The sequence below is a fragment of the Leuresthes tenuis genome, unplaced genomic scaffold (assembly GCF_036924035.1).
Source record: "Leuresthes tenuis unplaced genomic scaffold, fLeuTen1.0.hap1 SCAF_8, whole genome shotgun sequence".
NCBI classification, from domain to species: Eukaryota; Metazoa; Chordata; class Actinopteri; order Atheriniformes; family Atherinopsidae; genus Leuresthes; species Leuresthes tenuis.
Window position 1 is genome coordinate 14,355,000 of NW_027325362.1, and position 22,650 is coordinate 14,377,649.

The following is a 22,650-nucleotide window of genomic DNA, read 5'->3' on the forward strand; positions in this document are numbered from 1 at the left end:
AGATGAGCATATAAATGGATAAGCAGGGATAGGCCATTATAGATCAACAGGATTGCGATTGCCATATAACGGATAAATGGCTGTGCGACTTCTTAAGCCAAGACTGGTCATCTTTTTATAAGCGGCATAAATTGCAACATTTTGCAGCCACGTGTGTGCAGGCTGACATTGTGGCGGCGGCTGGATTAATCACGCATAATGTGCATGTTTTTAAGACACTAGGTGTAAAACTGAGGCTTTTCTAGCTTCCATAGAATATTTGCCTCTGAGATGTCCAAACTGTGAACTCTGCTGCCACCTGCTGGTGAAAAGGGCAGAATCACAAATTAAACACCAGCTTGCAGATTTTTCTGCACCTGTAACAACAAACGGCAGTTCTTTCAATTAGATATTTCGATAAGACTCATTAGGAAGAGCAAATGTCTTAAATTGAAAGGACGGCTGATTACCACTGAGCTGCTTCACTTTCAGTTTACAAAGGCTACTTACCACATCGATAGAAACTGAACCATAACCGATACCAAGGACAACACCTGTGCTTTTCCTTCAAACAAAGCCAGGAGGGCGAAAAAAAAAAGTGCAGACACACCATAGTGTTAAAAGGACCACTTTACTCTTGCACAAGACATCAATAGAGTACATTTTCAATAGAAAAATAAAATCGCCTGCTTTTGAGGATGTTAAACGTAGTTGTGCCTCTTTCTAAGAACAACCCAAACAACACACACAGTTCAGGGATGGATCTCAGAATGTTCACGCTCATTCCTTCGGCTGAACACACATTCATTGAGCTTAACTTTTGGTTCATGTGCAGTTTCCTGTTGCAGAAAATCCGACAATTGTTTGTCACAGTAAAAACATGAGACGCTCTTATCTGGCAAGACGGTCAGGAGGTTCAGACAGAAAGAAGGTTCAAGAGAAGGCAGGAACCATGCATAGCTCTGTGTGTGTGTGTGTGTGTGTGTGTGAAAACAAACTGCGGAAACCCGTTAAACCAGCCAAACGGTAGATATACAAACTAAATGTTTATAGAATACAGTTCTGCACGGTCAACAGTGGAGAGGGACTATTTATGAAGAGATTCTAACACATGGACACCCTCCCGACCCTTTTCCATCCAAAACTAGTTTCTTTTAAATATAGGTCTTTATGAATTCTCTCGCACATAAATAGCATCATTATTGCTCATTAGAAAAACATAATCAACTCAAGTACCACTCATACATACTGGCATTTAAATCCACAAAGCGGCACTTTATTGGCCAGAACAAAGCTCAAGAGACGGCAAAAACAAATGTTAGCAACGGCACTTAACTCACTTTGAAAATAAGCGCTTCAACGCTTTTGTTGTGGTTAAAATGACTCGAAGGATGAAAAGTAACTCTTTGAGAACAGAAACAAGGGAACTAAACTCATGAATTAAATTATGCACATACCTGGGACACAGTAGGTTCAAATTACACATTTAGTGAATATTTACAATTTAAGATCAGTATTACAGATCAGCTTCATTCGTTTGAAATCTGTTACTCATTCATCAGCTCCGTTTGTCTGAGATGTCCGAACGTGATCGCCAGAGACCTCAGCGCCAGACTCGTCTCCCTCTTGATCCTGAGAGAGAAAAAAACAAACAAACAACCAGAGCGTGAGCTCAGCTCTCCACTACCGTGACAAATGTAACAGGATTTTTGCAGCTTTTCAACCCCGCGCACCTTCTTCAGCACTCCCAGCAGCCCTTTGACGGTGGCCATCAAGGAGTTGGCTGATGTTCTAATCTGCTCGTGATAGATGGTCTTCTGCTCCTCCGTGGCCTTCAAAGTTTCCTCAGTTTGGCCGAGAGAGCTTTTCACCTCCTCCAGCTCCTTGGACAAAGCTTTGTTGGCTTGCTCCAACTGAGCTTTAACCTTTGCATCTTCCTCTGAGATGAGACAATAAAAAGGCGAATGGAGGATGGTCAATGATTACGATCGGAGTGTCAGGAAAAGAATGCTTGTCACATGACCCATTTATATTGAACCACAAAAAGTAAATGAGAAAACACTTTTAAGGATTGACGAGGACCTCTTTTCAAAAGTCTGAATATAGATCGTGGCTGAAAAACAATGGGTGCATTAACCCAGACAGAGAGAGCCAAACATTTACAAGTGCTAACAATGCCCACTACAAGTTAAATCTGCAGCTACTGCCATCAACAGCACCGAACCACTGTCCCACTCATACTTCAGCTCTCGTCTACCTCAGTGTGTCAAATGCTCACAGCTAAGTAGATGTTTTAAAATGGGAGGTGGACCACTGGCCTTAGTTGATGGAAGTGAAATGAAATCAGTAGTCAATTAGTCTAAAAAGAGATCACACAGAACAATCTGAACGGTGTGCAATTTGGTCGCCTTGCATCACTTTTCTAAAAGTTAGAGATTAATAATCGCATCAGAACAGGCCCTAATTATTTAGTGTTTGTGTCGACCAGATACAATCCAGACCCCACTGACACCTGGAAATGCAGCAACACCAAGGTAACAGGCTAAGATGAAGTGAGAGGCATCTATGTGCACTTCTATAGGAATGCAGTGAAAGTATAAGACGAAGAAGGAGGATTACTATTAAAATCGTATCAATAAAATATCCATTTAGGATGTTTGGCTTCATCCTGAGCAGTCAAAGTAACAGATTCAAATATCTAGTAACGTAACTGAATGACAAGCCTTGTTTTTGACACTTAACATCCTGCTATCTGGCATCTTAAATACACAAAACACACTGACTGAGATTGTCAAAACGGCCAGGAAAATAGCAGACTGCCGACTAAGATTGCTGCTGCACTGAGGAAAAACACCATCTATAATTAACATTTAACATCCCCTCTCTTCTGAAATGGAGATAAAACCTGTAACCCACAGTAAACAAAATATACGAGGAAACCTTTGATTTTAAACACTCCAGTGTGGGAAGATTTTAATGACATAAACTGGGGATGTGCAGATTGTGAATTTACGGGACGACGCCAAAGATAAAAAACAGAATTTGGCCAATAACCGACGGCTGACATTAACCAACATTTATCGTAACCTTTCACATGATGAAAACAGTTTTAAGAAGCCTTTTTTAGCCTGTTAAACTAGTACCTACTCAATCACTTTATAGTTATTCGACTGGCCAAACAGAATAATGTGAAAAATAAATTGAATCCGGCCAGATATAAACTCTCCAATAAATGTGCTTTTAAGATGCTTATCATTTATACTGCATGTAAAAAAAAAAAGACAATGTGAGCCTGTACTGAATATTTTAGCTAGTTTTCACTCACAATCCTCACCTTAAAAAACAAAACAATCTTGCTGTAGGCCATTTCATGGCCAGCCTGTGGCAGCTGGAAGCAATGTGCCAGTTCACATTTCACCAGAAATCAAAGAGGGGACGACTGGTGAGTGATGTGAGACTGAAGCTTTCTGTAGCAATGCTCAAATTGAGCCAGATCATTGTCCCGAGGGACTTCTGACACAGAGTGTAGCTTGCAACTTATTCGTCTGTGAAACACTTGAAGAAAACGTAAAATTTTAAACGTACCCATTTTGGCATCCTGAATCATGAGCTTCTGCTCGATCTCCTCTCTCGCCTTCTCGCTCTTCTCCAGTTTCTGCATCATGCTGCCGATGTCGACCATGGCACCGTTATACACAATCAGACTACCAGACTCGCTGGACTCCGACTTAACGCGGACTTTCGAAGAAGCAGAGGTCAGTCCTTTGTTGCCTGATGGAGAAGGAAGGGGGGGGCAACGGAATGTCATGGTGTATAGATCTGCTAAACTGTAACCAAACACAGACAGACACAGCCATCCATGCAAGCTCACCTATGAGGTTTTCTATGTGGGCTTCATTAAAGGAGGGAGCAGGGTCATCCTTTCCCCTGTCTGTCAGTTTTCTGTAGTAACACGACTCTCTGACCACTGGTTTGTTCAAAAGCTTCTTTATCTGCAGAGATAGGAAGCAACATGACAGATATACCGACTTCAGACTGTCTTTGAGGATGTTTACATCAAAGTTGATGGGTTTTTTTTGTTTGCTCACCTGTGCGCGAGAAAGATGCAGCCCCAGAGTGTACAAGATCTCCTCCACGTCTCTTTCGAGCAAATAGCCACAGTGGCTCTGGTCAAAGTAGACGAAAGCCATAAGCAGCTCCTTGTTGTGTGTGACCATCTGCTTCTTTTCCTGGAGGAACAACAAAAATCATAACCGTTTCAATCAACATGTTCACAAAAAAAAAAAAAAAACAAATGAACAAAAACCACATCAATACTTCACAAATATGCCGAAAATAAAGAAGAGCCAACCTTGTCTTTGGAGGACCTCTCTTTTGATGACTTGCGGTCATCTTTGCGGTCTTTCCTGTCCCTGTCGTTGGAATCGTCATCATCTTTGTCTAAGTAACAAAAAGCCCACAAAGAAAATCAGTGTGAACAGACAGACAAAATATCCTCCGAAAGAACGCATTTTTCTCTACTTAGTCTCAGAAACTGTGGAAATGTTGTCCATCACAAGAAGCTCAGCGTGGTGCATGATTTTTCATCACTGACTAAACGACACACATTTAAGATCAGTTGAGCTGCATTTAAAGAAAAAGAGAGCGTTCAATACCATCATCCTCATCGTCGTCTGCATCTTCAGCCTCCATAGGGTCATATTCTTCGACATTGGCTGTGCTGCCATCATCTTCGTTGTCCTCTTCCTCTCGAGACTCCTCCTTTTTGATGGGCTTTTCTTCACACTGGTTTTAAACACACGAGAGAATTCCATTAAAAAAAAAGAAAAAAAGAAACAACAGACCAAATAAAACTGCAAAAGCGAAAAGCTTTTAAGATTCCTGCCTTCTTCTTCTCCTCCTCGTCATCCTTGGTCTTCTTCGCTGCAGGCTCTTCACCCTCCTCTTCTTTTTCCTTTTTCATGTCGCGCTTTTCAACCTCCTTCTTTTCTGCCTCTTTTTTGGCCTTCTTCTCCTTCCTCTCATCCTTGGAGGGGAGAGCAGCGAGGGCTTTAAATATACGATAGCCAAAGTCCCTCTGTAGCATCTCATTAAACAGCTCAGCAAACAGGGAGACCTATAGAGAAAGAGGACACATTATCTCAACCTGCACTGATAAAAAAAAAAAAAAAAACACCTTTCTCTAAAGCAAATATGAACTGTAAATTGTCACTGAAATACAGCATTAAAACCAGTGTTAAGCAGGGGAATTCTCACCTCAAAGGAGTGCTCCTTGTTGTCCTCCAGTCTGTAGTCCAGGAGCACACTCAGGGACATGACACTGCAATCGAATTTGCCATTCTTGGCAGCCCAGTTGGGGTGTACGAGGATGGTGGGCTCATCGGGGAGGATGTAGCGTCTTTCTCTCCGCTGACGCTCGAGCTCCTCCTGCCTCTTCCTTTCCTCTTCCTAACAGAAAAGATCACATCAGATGAAATTCAAGAACGTTATTGTAGCATCATGTCTGAGCGACTTTGGTCATTATTTAACAGGCGGCACGAGCCGTTAATAATAATTAAACAGCCCGGCGTATAGAAGTACATTTGTATGGATCATATTTGCATTAAGAAATCTTTCATTTTAACACATTTTTGATCAACTTTAATGCTGAACCTCTCTGTCATCCTCAGTTCGAGGTGGCTCCTCTTCCTCCACAACTTTGCTCTCCGGTATCTCAGGTTCCTTGGACTCCTCCACCTGCTCCTCCACCTTCAGCTGCTTCGTGAGGCGAGCAATCAATTGCGATTTTAACCCCTTGGAGCTTAGCGAGCGACAGTCAAGCTCTTTGCGTAGGTCATTTACCTACAAGGGGAGAAAACAAGGGCGACAAAATTGCACACTCAACATTAGGACAAAGGGATCCAGGGTAAGATGCGTCTTATACGGAATTTATTTCACATTTACACAAAATTTACAATAATAACATTTTTATAGCTCATCACTGAGTAGAGTTTCAGTGTAAAACTTACCTTCATTGATTTCGGGTCAAGTTTAGCCCAGTGAGTGGGAGTACTGACGTCCTTCGATTCGTCGTCATCCTTTTCCTCTTCCTCCTTGATAGAAAACCATTAAGATAGAGACAGGCAGAGGGAGACAAAGAGGTGGGACAGCACACAGTCAGCACACCATTTGCAGCCTAAAAACAGAGAGTTTTAAAGTTGATCCGTGCAAGAAGCAAGGTCTCATCTGTCTTTCATTGTCTTGTCCTAGTGAGCTCGACTGGGTTTAAGTCCACTGCTATTGAAGCATACACACAGGGAAGCTCTCTAGCTCTCATAAAAAACAAATAAAATAGAAACAGAAATGCCCCCCCAGCTGCCAATCAACCAATCTGTGGAACACAAAAAAGGTAAAAATCAATGAGAGGTGTGTCCAAAAGGTGTGTGGGTACATCAGGTGAACTGAGGCTGGCCTCCAAACGGAGTGAGGATAGGCTGGCCCTACTATGCTCTATGACTGGAGTATTCCAAAAAATAGGATTTATACATCTACATCAGACAGGAGCCATCTGTCCAACCAACTGCCCTGGAAAAACCAAATTCTACATGTAGTCCAAATGAGAGTATAGAATCCAACAACAAGAACAGACAAGAAGCAGGACTTTGGGGAGGTTTTCTTTTCGTTATCAGACAATATCAAATCGATGTGAAAAAAATCACAAAGATACACAATTCTACAACAAACACATTATTCACACGCAACTGACTCCACAGGTTCCAGCACATTTCAAAAGGATTAGTTTCCAGTAATTGACCACTGGTTCAAATTTGAGATTAAAACCATCTAAATGCACCCAAAGTGAAAGCACATTTGGCAGAAGTAACACACAGCAAAATGCCAGGATTAGAATTAGTCATTAGACCCGATTGGCACCAAATTAGGAAGTATCTGAGGAACTGGAAGCTGTTTTACCATTTGCGACCGGGGCCTAAACCACACAACCTAGTCTCACTGCTTCCACTGTATGTGTCTGCTGGATGTGAGGGAAGGTGGAGGTGCTGATGGAGGAGTTGGAGAAGAGGAGAAGGGGACAGGTGGAGGAGTAAACGGAGGTCTGGGTGAGGTTGGGTGGAACGGTAATATGCCTGTGTTTGGATTGGTGTGCGTGAAAGGGTGAGGTGTGTGCTTTTGTGTCTGTTGTGTTTTCTGGGATTTGTTTTGTAATTCCTGTGCCTTCCTGTGAGAAGCGGAAATGAGAAGAGAGGGATTAGCGGTTCAGTGCCTGTTCTCCATCCGCCTCCTTTCGCTCGGCCGACAGCTTCTCAGCCAGCTGCTCCCGGAGTCGCCGTGACAGCACCTCCCACTCTGAGCGGGTAGGAAGACAATGCCAAACATCCGGAAGAAACAAAACCACTGTCTCCACATGAGCAGGGACTGTCCGCCCCTTGTGTGTCTCCTCCGGCCGATGATAGCGAATCTCTGCAAAACGATACCTGTCGCAAAGGAAGAGGGTGCATTGGAAAGAAACATTCTCGTCAGGGCACAGTATAAAAGGCAAGCCTAGCTACGGCGAGCCTTCTACAGCTACTCCCTCCCATTTGGTCGCTGAATGATTGCACACATCATTACAGTGACCCCGCTCCCACACAACACACAGCAAAGACAAATGGAACCAGTCTGCAGCTCTCCAACTGTTGTCACAGGTTACGGCAGCCATTTTGAGAAAGTTGACAGACAATTACAAAAAAAAAATAATAATAATAATAAAATCACACCCCGAAATTCATCCCTGTCATAGCTTCAGCCAATTTTGGATGAGCCTTCTGCATTTAACCCAGGATACACTTAATGCACCACATTAGAGTTGTGCCAAGAGAGACAGAATCAACAGGACAGTGAAAGCCAGTTAAATATATAAGATATTTAACAGAGGGAATAGAAAAATAAAGAAAATAAAGTAATGGCTGTGTCTTCTGGTCCAGGCTACTGCTTCCAGCCACCAAGTCCATGCGTTTGGCTTTTCATTACAATGAAATGTGTGTATATGAGTAGAGTGTCACAGAGAGAGCCAAGATGACAACAACATACAAAAGGCAAAAATTAACACCGCACAACACAACAAATAATAATAATAAACAATAGACTGCAAATTAACAACAAAATAATCATTGACATTTAAAAAAAATAAATTAAAAAAAAAGGGTAACAATTAAATGTCAGCCAACAAGTCCAGCGGGGATTTAGTGTCGAGGTAGAATCAAAATGCAATCTATGATAGATATTCAATTTGGGGTATAAATAAATATTGATGGTAATAGTAGTACTTACCACTGAGTGCACAAACTAAGGTCTATGCCTGTGAGTGCCCTGCAACAGCGTATGGCTGTCTTAATAAGGACTGAGGGATCCTTCTCAGGGTCGGCTCCATCTAGAGAGGGTGACCAGTGACCACCAATGGCCATGGCCTCATCTTTACCTCTCATGCCCACCAAAAACTGTATGGGAAAGAGAGATGGGAATAAAGGACAGCCCCAAAGTAAAGGTTAGATGGAAATGGGAAATGAGAATATGGGTTAAAGGGGTTTAGAGTGTGGGAATCAGAGAGTGGAAAAGGCCAGAAGAAGAATAGAGACAAAAAGAAGACAGAAACAGGTCAGCAGGAAGCAGAAATAATAGTACTAATAGTACCTCTGAGGATTCACAACCAAATGGAAAAAAAACACCAGGGCTATTTACACAGAGGAGCCAATATCAGTCACGATGTTTCCACACTGCAATGACTCAGCAATGGAATGGGGTTATTATATAACGGTCAGCTCCTGTGCACAGTGAAAGCTGGACGGGGTCCGACATACCTTAATGAGTCGAGCAGGATGTTGGAAAGAGTCTCGGATTTCCTGGGAGTCCTCTGCCAGAGCACATGACTTGTGATAGAGCTCCTCTATACTGGGGTTAGCTAGCAGCATCACCTGCACCAAAAAGAAGACTTATTCAAGGTTGATAACGACACTTCTCTGTAAAGTCTTGTGTGTTGTTCTTCTGATCCTAATCTTCTTTGTCTGGTATTTTTTTTCCTGACAGATGAAGTTCTGATTTGAACAACTGCAATGTTTCTGAATAAAAACTTTCCAATCTGTCTTACTCAGTATGAAATGATGCAACATGTTCATGATAGACAGTTGTACCTTGGCGCTGTAGGTGTGGTTAACATCAGGAGGGTCCAGCACAGCCGTGTTTTTGACAAAAGGATCCACTTCTTTGTGCAAGATGTGGAAGTTACAGGCATTATTGAGCTGGAACGGCCGCGTAAAAGGGAAGGCATCCACCCAGGTGAAGACTGCATCAAAGAAGTCGCTGGGAATGTAGAGGCTTTGATAACGCCTTCTCAGCTCCATCAAGTCACAGCTGGAGCTGGTGAATGGAAGGAGGACAGTTCATACCACAGCAAACGTTTTACACTGGAGTTCCTGACACATCACTTTACTTTGATCCATTTCCAAATGAGACGCATAAAGCAACAGAAACATTATTCACCCATCCAAGCTGAACTTGGAAAACTGGACAGTGTAGCGAGGAACCACCCTGCGAGGCCGTCTTGGAGAGCGTTCACGTCTCGGTGACCGGTCTCTGGATCGTTTGCGGGTGGGCGATCGTTCCCTCGATCGCCTGCGCTCACGGTCTCGGTCTCTGCTAAAGAATTAAGAGAAAACATTTAAGTGACTTTCAACTAATGAGGGGATGACGCCTATGGAAAAGTCATTTTCAAGTCGCAAATTTGATCATCCCAGATAGTCAGCATCACACCTGCGTTCTTCTTTAGATCTGAGGATGAGCTCTGGGCCTCGATCATTGCGAGTGGGGAAACGCGGTGGGGGCTCAATTCGGCGGACGGGCTGCGGCTGTGGCATCATCCTCACTGGGGGCTGAAGAAGACCACCAGGAAACACATCTAGAAGCAAGGGGAATAATGTGAGGAGCTAAATTATTTACCGTAACACAGAAGCAGATTCTAATTTGTGGTAAAAGCATTTTACAGGAAAATTTCTCAGCTTGACGTGTGAAAGAAACGAGGGAAAAATAAAAATGAATTGATGACTGAACACGACCAGGGTTACAAAGATTACAGTTACATTCTGTACTACTTTCAAAACGTTTATACACATGTATTAACATTTTAAAAAAAGTCAATATTACCTCTGCTAAATCAGCACACATTTAGGCATAATTTACTTTTCTGGCCTCTTTCATGCCATTTGTTTGGTGAAGCAAGTTCCTTTAGTGTGTTGGTGGCACCTATTCCCCTAAAGTGATTCCTCAAATCTTAAGCAGAGTATAAACCCCAGCTCGTATACATTTTAGCTTATGTTAAAAACCTTCCCTCCGTCAGTATCTGTAGTCTGGTAGATGAACTCTACACAAGTTCAAGCACTGGACTAAGAACACACAAGAACATGAATGGAAGGAATGAAAACTGAAAACCACGACTTTACCTTTGGGTGGAGGCTGTGGAAGCAGAGGCTGGGGGGGGTTTTGGAGGAGAGGGGCCAGAGAGGCAGCAGAAAGCTGGGCCTGCAGGAGGGAAGGAGGGGGAGCCTGGGCTGGAACACTGAACGTGGTCGGGGGAGGTAGTGACTGCAGCATGGTGGGGGTTGCCTTCATCATGTTAGGAGGTTGGGGCTGATTCTTCAGAAGAAAAAAAAGAAAAAAAGAAAAAATAAAGCAATTTTATTTGAAAAGCAGATCCCAAATAACCGTTAACAATACCTGCAAAACTCTTAAGAAAATTAAATAAAAAAAAACAAGGAAAAACAGCTGGCTGGAGGTTTGAGTGGATGTCTGCTTGAGTCAAAAATCTGGAGAAATCCCTGACAGATCGCCCTAAAAAAAAGAGAAAAGCTGACCCTTATATCACAGGGAAAGTTCAGCTGAACCAACAAAAAGTTCCAATCCAGGTTTAAACCTGTTTGAAGTGAAGAACAAAATAAGAAACAGAATACTACATTAGAACTTTCTACAACACCACATCTTTCATATGAAATTGCTCAATACACTTGAAGTATTTCTTGATATCGCTGTATCTAGTAGTTTGTTAACCTGTTTTTTATACAAAAGTCAACCTGACAATATCCAGCTTACATTTAATGTGAATACTGCCAGTACTAATCTCTATAGCAGTCAACGTGGAATTGAAATAATATTAACTTTCTGCTCCATACGGTAATTTATTGCATTAAATCAGAGTAGTACAAGCTGAAAATAAACTAAATTCCTATTATTACCTGTTCTGGATCATCAATAGATACTGAATCTAAAAACATTTTTGACTTTTCTTAATATGAGGATATGTTCTATATTGAGTGAACAGAGATCCTCAAAATGTTGCTGATTATTTAAATGTAAAACATAAGTCCAAGACAGAATGCTACACAGAACTAAACTGTCCTGACTCTTTTGAGACGCGTTGCCTTGGTGTCATTATTCAGCATTAATAGCTAAACCAAGAAAATCAGCAGAGACAAAAATCTATATCAAGAAAGTAAATAGAGAGAATGAGCACAAAAGTGTGATCCAGGACTAGCGGGTTACATTTTGTCGGTTGTCCGTAGAGTGCATGTCTGTGTAGCGCAGCTGCATCCCAGGCTCATTGTAAAGGCTGCCGAGTTGTGGGGAAGCTTGAGGTAAAGGCTGAGGCTGCTGCTGATGCTGATGCTGCTGCTGATGTTGATGCTGATGCTGATGCTGGGAGGGAGAACACAACAGTCAAACAGAGAGGTAAAAGGATGGGATGAAATTTGAAAAAACACAATGAAATATATCTAAAAACTCCTCAGTATGCGTAGATTTTCACTAGGTTTAAAATTAACCTAGATAATCCAGCTTGTTTTTATAATGACAGTGGTGATTTAACCTGAGATCCCCAAAATGTAACCACAAAGCTCATAGTTTACGATAACTGAGCAAACAAAGCAGAGAATTTTCTCACCGACTGATTTGCTAGCTGAGGTAAAGTCTGAATACGCTGAGCATTCCACTTGAAGGGCATATTCGGGTTGTACACAGCTTCCACTAGGACCCTGTCACCAACCTGGGGAGTCTTCCCCTTCACAGCACTGTGAAAAGTTTAAGAAAGAAAAAAAAAAAGCGTCATTATGTCACAACATTAGTTTCAAACTGATGATATGAAACATGAAAGAGGAAATAAAGAAATCTGCTGCCGGGGCTAAAAAAAAAACCTGCCTGCCACTTATTAAGGGCAAGGATATAGTGGTCTAAGAAAGTCAGCGTCAATATAAGCATAGAGTTAAGAAACTAGATCTAGTGACAGTGACAGCATTTGAGTTCTCATTTCGTCAAGCAATACAGTCTGAAACATGCCAAGGACTAGTCTGTCACCTTAGTTGAAAGAAGACATCTTCATCTACAAAGCCAAACGTATCATGTAGCTTATTGACGACACCAGTGAAGACCCGCTGCTTCTGTGGCTGTGTCTGCTGTTGGTGGCTTGAACGTGGTGTTGGATATGAAACCGTTATCTGGGCTGTCTGTTGGGGGTTGGACAAGCTCAGGCTTGTGGGCAAGGCAACAGGGGGCTGAGGGTCAGATAAAGATAATCAGATTATGAGAAACAAAAAAACAAAAACTGCAATCCTCAGCTGGATGTCTCAACAAAATCAGGAAATGAAACGGTCACATTTTGATAGCCAACTTGGCCTTTTCTTCAACAAAAAACAAAGAAAACTTAAGGAACAAAAGAAAGAACCTATACAATTTATATCCCTTAATATTGTTTGTGGATCCGAGTTGGTGTAAGGTTGTTCTTTTTTCACATTACCTGAGAGAGCAGTGCCTGTTGAGGCTGAGGGAGCTATGAATAAGGAAAGAAAATACCAAGAGTGACCATTGTGTTGATTTAACACATTATTGTATCTTTGCTTCATATAAACATGCTGTCGCTTAAGTAGTCATCGCAAATTAAGCTTTACAGCTTATTCACATAATCAGGGGAATAGCCAGATTTATATTGAGATGTAGAGGACTAAAGCATAAGGTACATATGGATTAAAAAAAAAAATCAAGGTGATGTCACTCACACAAATCAAACCCCAAGAAGGTACACAATGACAACATCTTATTTAGCTGAAAGACCATTTCTAGGTATGACCTTAATATGAAGCATAACGCCAATGAAACTCCAAAACCAAAAATAAGACACAATAGCCCGTTCTTCACCTGATGAGGAACATTGTACAGTTGCTGTTGAGGGGGTTGCTGGGGAGGCTGCTGTTGCTGCTGCTGCTGCTGTTGTTGCTGCTGCTGCTGTTGTTGTTGTTGATACTGCTGGAGTGCTGTATTGATCTGAGACTGCAGACATTAAAGACAACATTTGGCAGCTGATCAAAGTGTCACATGCAACAAGGGAAAGATGAGCAGATTAGGACTACCCTCGATGTGACTGACCTGCTGTAGAGCTGCCGCAGCAGCTGCTGCAGCTTGCTGCTGCAGAGCAGCAGTTTGTTGAGACAGCTGATAGTTTGCTGCAGACTGGTTGTTGAGAGAGGCTGCAGCCAAAGCTGTCTGCTGGGAATACACAGATGGAGATGCACCCAGAAGCGACGGCTGCTGCACCCCAAGAGCTTGAAGGAGAAAAAAAGTGTAGCAACAGATTTTATGATTGGAATAGGAAAGGGAAGATAGCATAACTACATGAATGGATGCTTTTTAAGAGTATCATCCAACAACCAGTAAAATAGGGAAAAAAAACAGTTTAGATAATCTGGTTTGCTATACTCACAGTGCAGGCTGTTGAGGTCAAGAGACTGTCCTGAGTGACCTGGTTGAGAAACTGCTGTGGCAGCAAATTGAGTCGCCCACGGCGGATTTTTCTGTCCCCCGTATTGGGCCATGACTCATTCAGGTTATGGGCAATCTCTGCTCACCGGGCCAATGACGTTACTGGAGACATAAACAAATCAAATCAAAAACCACAAAATACACTTAGGGTATCCCAGATGGCATAACCTTGCTTTTAACTAGCGCACCCGAACTTTATCATGACAGGGCTCCGCAATACGCCAAACTAATTCATTTGAGTTTTTGAACAATATAAAAAATGCCTCAGTTTGCCAAATCTAAACATATCTTTCACTTGGCGTCACTCAGAGGCCAGGACCAGCTCTTTCACATGGGCATCACAGCAATCTAAGCTGCCAGTGTTTCCTCAGAGACAGATCAAGATGTAAGATTTGTCTGTCAACAACAAGCACAATTACTAAGGGCAGCAATCACTATACAACAAAACAAAACCAAAAAAGAGAGGTCGTCATGTTACCCGACTAATCTGGGAACAGTTTAGTTACTCAAGGTCTGATATCACACATACCAGGTTGTAGAAACTGTCAATTGGGACTATAAGTAGCAACATGACAAACCTTGCAGAACCAGAAACAAAAGCATGCAGTTGCATGTGAACCCTAACGACAAGACAGAGCACAAGTAGAGAGAACATGTATAGACAGTGGCAATAAAAGTCTGGAAAGCCTGATGAAAATCACTCCCCAAATTATACCACCAAACCAAAGAGTGCTATACAGAGACAGCTTAAAATTACACATAACATTAGTATATTCTTTTACCGTGGAACATTTCACGTTTTTTCCAGTCATTGTCTGGCGGTGGTGCTGAATCCTATTCAAATGTTTCTTTTAACTAGAAATAATGACACATTTATCGCACTGCACGCGAGTTTTCTTGTTACAATTTTAGCTGTTATTGTTTTTACAGCAGACAAAAGGTTTAAATAAAGGAAGTTAGCACATTTGAATTATGTTTTACCTTGAGGGGATGTAGACAGGTTGTAAAACGATTAACCTACAACCTTTAATCGTTCAAAACACATTAGACAAACGAGATATAATATTAGAATTGGGCCATAACGGACAACCCAAGTATATTCTGTTATCTGACAATAATTTGACACAATACAAATAAGTAGGGGGGGCAACATGTTTTTACGACCAAACTCGTTATCTTCACTGTATACAGTGCTTCACAGATAAACAACTGCTGACACAGCAGCGACCTCGAAAGGCAGTCTTGCTAACATTAGCCACTCGCTGACAGTTGCTAGCGCTAGCAGCTAAGCCAGCTCAAATTTACATTTGTATAGAAGGCTAATGTTGTTAATGTTGCAGCTGACTCAGGCTTTTTACGCTGGGATACTATGACTTTGTGGTATTAGCAAAATGCATTTTATTTAGTTCCCAACATATTCAATAGTGGCACTGCTGCTGTAAAAAAAAATATATTACTTCGATGGCTAACACATATTTTTACCGTTAGCTTCAACGCTGCCAGATTAGCCTCGTGCTAGTTTGATATCGAGCAAGGCCAGTGAGAAGTGAATGGCGGATATAGACCGATTTTTTAAAAGCCTATTCTCCAATGGCAGCATTTCTCTTGCTTGCTGTTATATTTGCATTTAATAACTGACAGAAAAAGTTCACGATTACGAACGTGTGAAGCTTTAATTAAAACATAGTCAACAAAGCTTACCGATGTCTCCCTGCACCGGCCGATGTTAGATGTAAAATGCGCATGCGTGGAGTGGAAAACCCGATCCACGCGGCCAAGCCAAATGTGAAGCAGTTCTTAAATTTACCAGGGATTTGATGTGCGTGTGAGTGGCCTGTGCCAAAAAGTGACGGTATGCCAGAAACTAAATGCACGGTGGCGGAACCGCGCGTAGACTAATAAAGCTGTTTCTTGACCTGATTTAATTGAAGAGAGTTATACTGTATAAACGATTGGCTAGTTACCTCTTTCCAACCTTTACAGTGCCTTTTACGGACACTATGGGTCACTGCAGCAGTTTTTGCTTGTCAAAAACGTATTAGAGCTTCTATCTTGTCATTGAAATATCAATTCTGCCTACATTTTGTTTTAATTAATTCACGAGATATATAGTTATGTTGAGTTATAGTGTTCATATTATAGACCTACTAGCTCCTTCCACTCTCCAGTATCTTTAAATGGGCAAAAAGTGATCACAGCTCCAATCTTGTCATTAACTTGTTGATTCTGCATCAGGGTGGCCTAATTTGAATAATGAGCCTTCAATTTCTAAGATTATATCACATCTGTGGACTCATCATAATCATTATTGTTACTTTGATATGACTCTATAATTTCAGATTGGCTGTGACACATGCTCAGGATGGTTTCATAGGACCTGTGAAAAAGGGGTTAAAGGCAAGAACCAAAGGTACTTTTCTCCATCATGCAAATGAAATCGCAAACAATGCACTACTGAGTAAATACAACAGACTCTATACCGCATAGGTTTGTACTAGATACAGCTAGATACATCTCTAATCTTAACTTTTGAACTTAATTTTGCATTCCTCAAACCTCTCAATTCAAACAACCTTCTCTTCTTAGTGATGCTTTAAATGATGTGTAAAATGTCAAATTTTATGTCAGTACGCACAGAGCCCGGAGTGGAAAGCTAGAGATAAGAAAGGAAGACCATAACCAGCATCATAGTATGTGTTTCTGGTTTTGCCATGTCAGCTAATAAAAAGAAAGCCTGGTTGTGTTTAATTGCTTTGTAGAACAAAGTACAGTTTCAGCTGTGGTACTCTATTCTTATGTTCTTTCTGCTTTTTGTGCAATGGCTGTAACTAATGTATTTGCACGTGTGTGTTTACACAGAATTCTAGTAAAGTTAAGAGGAAAAAAGAAGTGCACTCACTTGGTCATTTGTCTGGTCTACATGGGGACTGACGACTTGACGGTCAGGTCATGTCTGGTCATAGACTGGTGGAGGTAGCAGGTAGACTCAGTGAGGCAAATGTTCAACAGTGTGTGATTCATATGTTTTACGCATGTAACACTTATGTGGCTCCTTTGGTTAATTTCCTTAGAGTTATAGAACCCCATTCTGTCCATCGTGGGGGTGTCCCCACCAACTCTGATTTGCTTATGGAGCATCCAGGCAGTTAATTTCTCGTCACACTAGCTCCCAGAACTACTTGCAAGTTCCTAAAACTTGTTTTTCTTTAACATCCAGAGATTAGTCGTCCCAGACCTTGAACTGTTCCATGAACAGCCAAAGTTTACCCAAGTGTCTCACGCATGTCACAAGTTCCCAGAACGTTTCTGAACTAAGCTCCTGGAGATTAGCATTCACAGACCTTTTACTGTTCTCAGAACAGTGGATGCGCACCACCATAATCTGAGGAAAGTGAACCGAAAGTGACCCGAAAAATATTAAGACTATTGAAAGTAAATTTGTAGAAGAAATTAAACTGTGTTTTTCTACTTAACACCAGTCACAGAACTTTAGTAGGTTACTTTGGAGCCTGGTGGTGACAGTCCTTCACCCAAGGGACGTCCCATCTATTAATGCCTACTGAACATTCTCTGCTGAGGATGATCAATCTGACTCATGGAATTCCACTTCTAATACCATATTGTTGTGGAAATTTTCTCAAGTTAGTCTTAATAAGAGAAAACACAACAAAGTTTTGTCTTTTATGTATTTATTTCTTGCAAGAAAGCTCAGTGGGTCATACAGAAAGCATGACAGTCTGCAGAGTGAGAGACCGAAGGGCTGCAGCTGCAGGGAGGTTTTTAGATATACGAGCTGGGCAACGTAACACGCTGACGATTAGTGTGAGATGATGCTTTGCTCACACAGTCCACCACTTACTAAACAAGTTGACCCAGTAACAGTGAGATACAAATTCCCCACGTGTTGGACTAAGACAATGCATGGCTACGTTTTCCATCACAATAAAATGAAGACTGCATCAAATCGAAAGCAAAATAAATTCAATCGGTCTCCACAGACACTGTAAGAAAACACTAATTTCTTATTTATACAGCAAATGTACGACCTCATCTCACTGTCCTTTGCTTTTATTCTCATCTGAAAATTACACCTAAAGCCTCACCAGAAACTTTGTCAAATTGATGTACAAAATTAAACATATAAGAACAACCTGATAATTCATTTCCATTTTGGACTTGCTTTAATTTCCAGCAAAATTACTGAGTCTCCTCTAAATTCTTCAAAAAAGGTGCCTGATCTGGTTATTGCCATTTCAACATTTTATGCCTATGTTTAGTTTATTAGTTATAGTTATTTAGTTATTAGTTTGAATATTTTTTACCTAATTAAAGGGCTTCATCTACTTTTATATGTGGACTGTGAAAAAAAAACTTGCCTCTGCGAGGTGGTTTTCCTGCTTTCATCTGCGTAGAACATATTGAGACACGTGTCAATATATGCAATAAAATGGATGTAATAAAGCTCTCAGGAACTAATATATAGGTCAACCAGTGCACTTTAATGTTACAATATCTCTAAATAGTGGAGCGGAAAAAAAAAAGCACACAACATAAAAATCTTTAAAAATACTCCACTGAAAGCTTACTTCGGCTTACAGGAAAGTTTTAGCTCAATTTACATTCCATGTCAGCTGCAGGTGACAAAATGTGAATGCATTAACACGTCCAAACTGTTTTGTTTCATTAATGGCACAGCAGCAGCAACTGGAACCCCCTCAGATCTTCATGATCATAACAGATGACAAAAACTTTACCAAAATCTCCCATCTGTGGAAAATATTCTTTCTCAATATACAGTATTTATAAGAAATAAATAAAACACGACAGTATAAGATATCGCAGCAGAACATCTTTTTTTCAGACAGAAAAAACAATAAATGACAGCTTCTCTGGACAGAGTTATAATTACAGTCTGAACTTTTTAACAGTATCTAATAAGGGGGCAAAATAACTGCGAATGATTCTTTCTTCAATCTGGCGCTGTGCTATAAGTCCTCTGTGGGAACAACAGATAACTGTGTATTTACAGTGAAATGCATTTTACATCTAATAAAGTTTGCAAATGTGTTGGTTGAGGACGTTCTCAGTCTCGCAGTTTGTGCTCCACTTCCGCAAAAACCTTCGCATTGATTTCATCCACTTCGTCTTCCACCTGGACAGAAGAGATGTGAGAGGAAACGTTTATTTGGGATGTAAAAGTTACCATGAATCCATGCGTGACTGACGCTAAATGCAGTGCAGAGAGGCAGACTCTTCCCTCTCACGTTGTTTAATGTCCCCACAAACAAACAAAAAGAAAAAAAAAAGAAAACACCCATCGCCGTTTGCATTTAACGATTAAAATATCTGTAAAGCAGCTTCTGATCCCACATCAACATCAACAGTGAAGCCTCGTCGTCTCAGAATAAATGAAAAAGAAGAGAAAAAGAAAAAAAAACACCTATCCTATCTACAAAAATGAACGCTACGAGAAAAATGAATTCAGTGATCACCTGCTCCACGTTGTCCACTTCAGGGATATAAAACTGCATCATGTTTTGAATGCCATTTTTCAGGGTGACCGTGGAGCTGGGGCATCCAGTGCAGGACCCGACCAACTTCAACTTGACTGTGCCGTTCTCAAAACCCTTAAAGATGACATCGCCTCCATCCTCTTGCACCGTTGGCCTTGTGAGTGAAAGCAATTAGTGCGGAAAGAGACGGCACAAAGGGCTGCGATTGAGTCTGTAACCTCCCCATTTAAGTTAATTTTTTTTTAAAAAGGTTGTTTTTTTTTACCTGATTCTTGTGTCCAGAAGCTCCTTTATCATTGACACAATTTCATCATCGTCTTCCAAAAGACCTACAATAAAGAAAACACGAAATATGAGAATATTTCTGCACATCACAGCCGTGCAGTTGCATGTAACCACATTCCATACTCACTGCTTTCATGGTGCACCGCTCCGGCTGTGATGGGTGGATCGCCACTCTCAAAGAACTTAGCAATGACCTCCAAAGCGTGACGCTTAATGTCGGTCCACTCCACGTCCTCGTCTGTCTGATGTCGAAACAAGAATCTCATTGTGTCATCTCTACTTAAAAAACTTGATAGGAATACAATCACAAGGACAAGCAGTGGGAGAGCACAGACTTACTTTAGTGACCGTGATGAAGTCAGGGCCAAAGAAGACACTTTTCACTCCCTCGATTTCAAACAGGTCCCTGAAAGAAAGCATTTTTACTGCCGTTCAGTTCAGCGAAAAACATGCAATATGGAGTCAAAGTAAGAGAAAATGAATCAGCTAACAAAACATCAGACAGACACGAGCACAATTCATTCACGCGGCCTGTTGTTTGCTTCACAAAAACCCTCGATAGGATGGTTTCATTTTCAGAGGACATGGCTATCATCCCCACTTTAAGTCCAACCAAGCAGCCGTATCAGAGTCAGAAAATAAAGAGACATTACACCAGTTAATCTGCAGGGAAACCTTTAGTCCTGACAGTGATGTGTACTTTAGCTTGATCTTAACAAAATTTACGAAGATGATTTTAATGTTGTGGCTAATTGGTGTCTGCTGCCACACTTATTTCACTGAATGCATTGTTTTGGCAATAAATGTTCTTAAATATTTATAGGCTGAACTAAATTGAATATTATAGTTATGAGTGTGAATCTTCCCATTTACGATCTGACATTAACCCTGTGAGCAAGTAACTGCGAATAAGGGCTCCTTCTTCTTTATTTGTTCTAAACAATATGTATGTAATCACTGTGTGAGCACAAGCATTTACACTCACACTGATTTTGATTTCTGCCTCCCAAAGCCTGGAGACAGTTAAAATACCTGCTCATCTATACATTTACTTACGAAAGGGCTGCACTGTGAAGATTAATTATTGTTGTACAATTATATTTAGTTGCTCATCAAACATGAATCAAACATTTAACTTTTTCCTCTTTCAGGGTAACTAATTAACATTAAAGTGACAGCTTTCTACTACTGCCTTCCATAAAACCCTGAAACTACATTTGTATCTGAGACTGCTAGAATGCCCCAAAATGTGAAAAAGTACAACAGTAAATTTGACAACCTGGCTAAAGATGAACATCCAGCTGAGCTCGGAGAAGGAAAATCAAGTGTCCCACTTCCCAGTACAGGTTTGCCAGGGAGGAATTTCAAGCTTCTGGGGTTTGGAGTGTCTTGAGTCTGGATGGAAAGGTATCTTACTGAAAGACACAATAACACCATTGGGTTTTAAAGCCTTTCATTGGAAGTCCAAGAACAAACCGGAGAAATATCAAGGTAATCAAATCAAGTATTTATTATTGGTCACAGGTAAATTGAGGCAGCCCTGGACTCAGAGTGACAGAGCTCTCACAGGAAATCCATCAGCCCAGAGTCCTGATCTCTGGGAATAGTTCATAGTTATCTTCTTCACATTTATCTCACAGAGGTTAGACTTGATCGAGTATAACAGTCCAACACTGTCCACGTCATGTTCTTGGGATGTGATAAACCATGGGATGTGTGTGTGAGTGTTGTTTTAGGTGTGTATCTAATGTAAAAGACCTAATCTGACAAGATAGCGAAGTTTGATCTGTCCCAGTTATTTAGTTCACTTAAGCTATCTTAAAGTTCTGGACAATACTTTGCAAAATATGAGCAGAGTGGACAAGTACAAAATGGAAAGATAGATTGTTTAGAAAAACACAATATTAATACATAATGTCTCTGAACAAAGCCTATCATAACAGGTTGTAGTTTGTTTTTTTTCTTTTCTTTTTTCTTGCATGACAAAACTGTTTAAATATTTTAGACTCTTTAAAAAAAGAGTCTCAAGGTTAAATATATATGTGTATATAACACAGGTGAGTGAAACAGCAACTATGTGACTAAACACTGGTTTCTCACTTGAGCAGTTTGTGGCTCCTGCCCCGGCCTGTGGCTGGACTCCTCTGAAGCTCTGGGTCGTGGATTGTAAGCGGTATGAACTACTGGTTTTGTCTGGGAACCTTTAACAAGAAATTTAAACCATGTCATGCACCCACGTAGGCAGGCTCATTGATTAATGAAAGCAGTGTCAATTGTCAATTAAACTGTTAGCTTTTGTTTTCAATAAGAACATTTAGAGAATGGCAAAAGCATTAATCAAGATTCGTCTTTCAGATAATAAAGATTATTTACGCTAGCTAATAGCTAGCGGGCAATATGGACGTTGGTAAGGAGAGACACAAATATAAAATCAACGACGGTATAAATTGAAAGTGTTTGAGCAACATCTTTTACATTTCCACCAGTATTTAGATGGAAAGAGTCAAGTTAAGAGAGCCAAACCGGGTCTTTGAGTGGCAGTTTGGTAGTTAGCTAGCTAGCTGGCTTTGTGTCATCCCAACCACACGGAGGACTGGAAAGTTTTACGCGAAACAAAGGCATTACAACTTATTAAATCAGCTATATAAACATTTAACAAAATATACGCGACAGCTATAACGATTCAAACCTTAAATGAATCGTGCTTCTTGACCGTAACAACAGCTTAAGTCCCCATCTCATGTGCGCCGCCATTTTGTTTGTTTTGAAAATGAGGACCCCATGTGGTAGAAGGCATGTAATCCTGACAAGAGATTAAATTCAATATCTGCCTCTGATATTCACTTAATTTCGTCTGTAAGACAAAGGATTTTTTTTTCTAAGAAAGCAGAAAAAGAAAGTCAAAAGAAAATAAACGGGACTTTTAAGTAATACATTTCGAGTTACTATTTCAGTGTATAGCCTGAAATAGTAACCCATCCATTTAAACCTGTGGAAGAATACATGTAGGCATATTTACTCTAGTAATGTTAATGTAATGTAC

At 40.8% G+C, this 22,650-nt stretch overlaps 2 protein-coding genes across 4 annotated transcripts; both read right to left on the reverse strand.

Annotated features, from left to right (window-relative positions):
- Nucleotides 1-591: 591 nt before the first annotated feature.
- ccar1 (cell division cycle and apoptosis regulator 1) lies at nt 592-15,589 on the reverse strand. 3 transcript variants are annotated; one of them, XM_072390966.1, is made up of 26 exons: nt 15,511-15,589; nt 13,751-13,911; nt 13,417-13,592; nt 13,189-13,320; nt 12,791-12,823; nt 12,352-12,548; nt 11,942-12,068; nt 11,545-11,691; nt 10,449-10,641; nt 9,763-9,907; nt 9,493-9,648; nt 9,144-9,369; nt 8,814-8,927; nt 8,287-8,453; nt 7,241-7,451; nt 5,988-6,071; nt 5,632-5,820; nt 5,236-5,427; nt 4,865-5,095; nt 4,635-4,764; nt 4,331-4,419; nt 4,068-4,208; nt 3,851-3,971; nt 3,565-3,750; nt 1,713-1,918; nt 592-1,611 (listed from the first exon to the last, which is right to left on the reverse strand). In XM_072390966.1, the coding sequence occupies exons 2-26, from the start codon at nt 13,860-13,862 to the stop codon at nt 1,531-1,533; spliced, it is 3,786 nt and encodes a 1,261-aa protein (XP_072247067.1). In that variant the 5' UTR covers nt 13,863-13,911; nt 15,511-15,589; the 3' UTR covers nt 592-1,530. The 3 variants fall into 3 exon arrangements, with proteins under 3 accessions (XP_072247067.1, XP_072247066.1, XP_072247065.1); XM_072390965.1 differs by having other exon boundaries at nt 9,493-9,645; nt 11,545-11,697; XM_072390964.1 differs by having other exon boundaries at nt 11,545-11,697.
- A 2,741-nt stretch (nt 15,590-18,330) lies between these two features.
- LOC140313032 (NFU1 iron-sulfur cluster scaffold homolog, mitochondrial) lies at nt 18,331-22,382 on the reverse strand. Its single transcript, XM_072390967.1, has 8 exons — nt 22,297-22,382; nt 21,708-21,808; nt 20,887-21,022; nt 19,947-20,013; nt 19,735-19,849; nt 19,588-19,651; nt 19,302-19,476; nt 18,331-18,961 (listed from the first exon to the last, which is right to left on the reverse strand). The coding sequence occupies exons 1-8, from the start codon at nt 22,359-22,361 to the stop codon at nt 18,893-18,895; spliced, it is 792 nt and encodes a 263-aa protein (XP_072247068.1). The 5' UTR covers nt 22,362-22,382; the 3' UTR covers nt 18,331-18,892.
- Between the last annotated feature and the right edge of the window lie 268 nt (nt 22,383-22,650).

What these genes read in the sequence shown, in the direction of transcription:
- ccar1 (XM_072390964.1), bottom strand. Translation starts at nt 13,862, where the DNA reads ATGGCCCAATACGGGGGACAGAAAAATCCGCCGTGGGCGACTCAATTT. An exon ending in CTCAGCTAGCAAATCAGTCG is followed by an intron (nt 11,698 to 11,941) that starts GTGAGAAAATTC and finishes TCTCCCTCCCAG; the next exon opens with CATCAGCATCAGCATCAACA. An exon ending in GATTCAGGATGCCAAAATGG is followed by an intron (nt 1,919 to 3,564) that starts GTACGTTTAAAA and finishes GTCTCATCTCAG; the next exon opens with AGGAAGATGCAAAGGTTAAA.
- LOC140313032 (XM_072390967.1), bottom strand. Translation starts at nt 22,361, where the DNA reads ATGGCGGCGCACATGAGATGGGGACTTAAGCTGTTGTTACGGTCAAGA. An exon ending in AGGAGCCACAAACTGCTCAA is followed by an intron (nt 21,023 to 21,707) that starts GTGAGAAACCAG and finishes TGTGTCTTTCAG; the next exon opens with TAAGATACCTTTCCATCCAG. An exon ending in CTTCTGGACACAAGAATCAG is followed by an intron (nt 19,477 to 19,587) that starts GTAAAAAAAAAC and finishes TTCACTCACAAG; the next exon opens with GCCAACGGTGCAAGAGGATG.